At 42.8% G+C, this 2,339-nt stretch overlaps 1 protein-coding gene across 3 annotated transcripts in view; it reads right to left on the minus strand.

Moving 5' to 3' along the window:
• LOC106527369 (sodium-driven chloride bicarbonate exchanger) overlaps positions 1 to 2,339 on the minus strand; it is a 50,855-nt gene that overhangs the window by 15,540 nt on the left and 32,976 nt on the right. For all 3 annotated transcript variants that reach the window (XM_014022231.1, XM_014022229.1, XM_014022232.1), the window contains 3 exons: positions 869 to 957; positions 573 to 730; positions 390 to 477 (listed from right to left, as the gene is read on the minus strand). In XM_014022231.1, the coding sequence (XP_013877685.1) occupies positions 390 to 477; positions 573 to 730; positions 869 to 957 (335 nt within the window). The remainder of the gene's footprint in view (positions 1 to 389; positions 478 to 572; positions 731 to 868; positions 958 to 2,339) is intronic.

The following is a 2,339-nucleotide window of genomic DNA, read 5'->3' on the forward strand; positions in this document are numbered from 1 at the left end:
ATTTATTTATTTATTTATTTATTTATTTATTTATTTATTTATTTCAATATGAATGAAACGGCTCTCAGTACATTCATTCTATTTAATCCAATATACAGTATTGTTTTACTTTAGTACCTATAATTAGTGGTGGATACAGCTAACCAAAGAGTTAACGTCACTAAGTCATAATCCACTGTTGTGAACAGAGAATCATATCAAACAGCATCATGAAGAACAAGGAACTCATCAGACAAGTTAAAAGCAGGGTTAGTTACATGTTTTCCCTGTTTCTCTGCTCCATCACACCTGATTCAGTCCATTAATCAGGTGTYTYGGAGCAGAGAAATCTTTAAAACCTGCAGGATAGTGGCCCAGAACCAGGACTGGACTACGGTCTATGGTCCCACCTCGTCAGTCATCAGTGTTGCAATAGATCGACCAATTTCATGATACTGTGGCCCTTTCCCCAGAGGCCCGAGGAGGATGAACAAAAACCTGCGCAAAAAAACAAAGAACAAGAAGTTCTGGGTAAACATTAGATCCTTTTCTGGTGACGCACGCAGGGGATGTTTGTGAAGTTTCTGTTTCACCTGGTGGTGATGGGAACTTCAGTCAGACCGTTGAGCAGCACGGCAGGAGACAGGCGCACGAAGGCCACCACAGGACGGTCAAGAAAGTCCAGTTCCCCCACGAGGACGTTGGAGGCCTCGGCACCGGGAGGGATCTTCTTCATGAAGTGGAGGTCGATCTGTTTGACAGGGAGGGGACAAAAACAAACACTTCACCTGTAAGACAAAACTAGTTGAATACACAACCCCTGTTCAGGCATCCAGATATCGATGGCCGTAGATAAACATCTGGATCMGTGGTGGTTCTGCCCGCTCACCTTGCTGAAGTCAACAGTGCTGTTTTCTCGGCTGACATCCTGTCTGGCCTCGTTGTTGGACGGCTGAGTCTGAGGTGAGACTGTTTGGCCTGTCAGAGAGCAGAAATACAATCACATCTCTCACCTGACCTCTGTCCATCGCAGAACAGTTTTCATGAAAAGGAAACACTGAGAAATGTTGCACAAACTTGGCTTTATTACTGAAGCTTTTACCCACCAAGATAAAAAGACATAATATTGCTGATCTCAAAGGTGCAGTTGTTTGTTGATTTCACTTAATTTTCCTAACTCTTAAATAAATGATCCTTTAAGCCACAAATTGTTTTTTTTTTTTTTTTTTAATGTTGTCCATCCATCTCCTTCTGCTTATCAGGGGGTCTGGTTGTGGGGGCAGCAGCCTAAGCAGAGAGACCCAGACTTCCCTCTCAATAGGCACTTGGACCAGCTCCTCTGGGGAAATCCTGAGCTTACACTAATCAGCTAATACCAGAACTCATTTTCAGCTTAGCAGATTTACTTTTTTACTAACTTTGAAAACCAGTAGCGGACCAGTTAGCTTCTCCTAAATTAGGTTTTGCCAAAGGTGATCTTCACTCATGATGTCGCACATATCATTACATACCCATGTATGTGCCCAACAATGGGCACTGATCAGAGAGTCAGTGTTAGTACCGTAACAGAAAAAGATGTTCCCACATGGAATTTCAACACATAACTCAGGYATCACAGGAAAGTTCATTTGAAAGGTGGTCAGAGGGTCGAGGTCTTCAACAGATATGAAAAGTGAGTGGAATTATTAAAAGATTGGTGTTTTTACCAGTGTTTTCTAGCTTAGTTTGTTACATCTATCATGTGTGTCTGTGGGTGCAAAATTTGTTTAAGTACACCGTATGTGTGACCGACTGCAGTAGAYWGATGTATGAGGCTAGCATGGATGCTAGGAGTAAAGCTAGCAGTAAGTCAGTCAGTAAGTCAGTCAGTCAGTCAGTCAGTAAGTCAGTCAGTCAGTCAGTAAGTAAGTAAGTCAGTCAGTCAGTCAGTCAGCAAGTCATCAAGTCAGTCAGTCAGTCAGTCAGTCAGTCAGTAAGTCAGTCAGTCAGTCAGTCAGTAAGTCAGTCAGTCAGTCAGTAAGTAAGTAAGTCAGTCAGTCAGTCAGTCAGCAAGTCATCAAGTCAGTCAGTCAGTCAGTCAGTCAGTAAGTAAGTAAGTAAGTAAGTCATCAAGTCAGTCAGTCAGTCAGTAAGTCAGTCAGTCAGTCAGTCAGTAAGTCAGTAAGTCAGTCAGCAAGTCATCAAGTCAGTCAGTCAGTCAGTAAGTCAGTCAGTCAGTCAGCAAGTCATCGTCAGTCAGTCAGTCAGTCAGTAAGTCAGTCAGTCAGTAAGCCATCAAGTCAGTCAGTCAGTCAGTCAGTAAGTAAGTAAGTCATCAAGTCAGTCAGTCAGTCAGTAAGTCAGTCAGTCAGTCAGTCAGT

This window comes from Austrofundulus limnaeus, unplaced genomic scaffold, assembly GCF_001266775.1.
Source record: "Austrofundulus limnaeus strain Quisiro unplaced genomic scaffold, Austrofundulus_limnaeus-1.0 Scaffold320, whole genome shotgun sequence".
Lineage (NCBI taxonomy): Eukaryota > Metazoa > Chordata > Actinopteri > Cyprinodontiformes > Rivulidae > Austrofundulus > Austrofundulus limnaeus.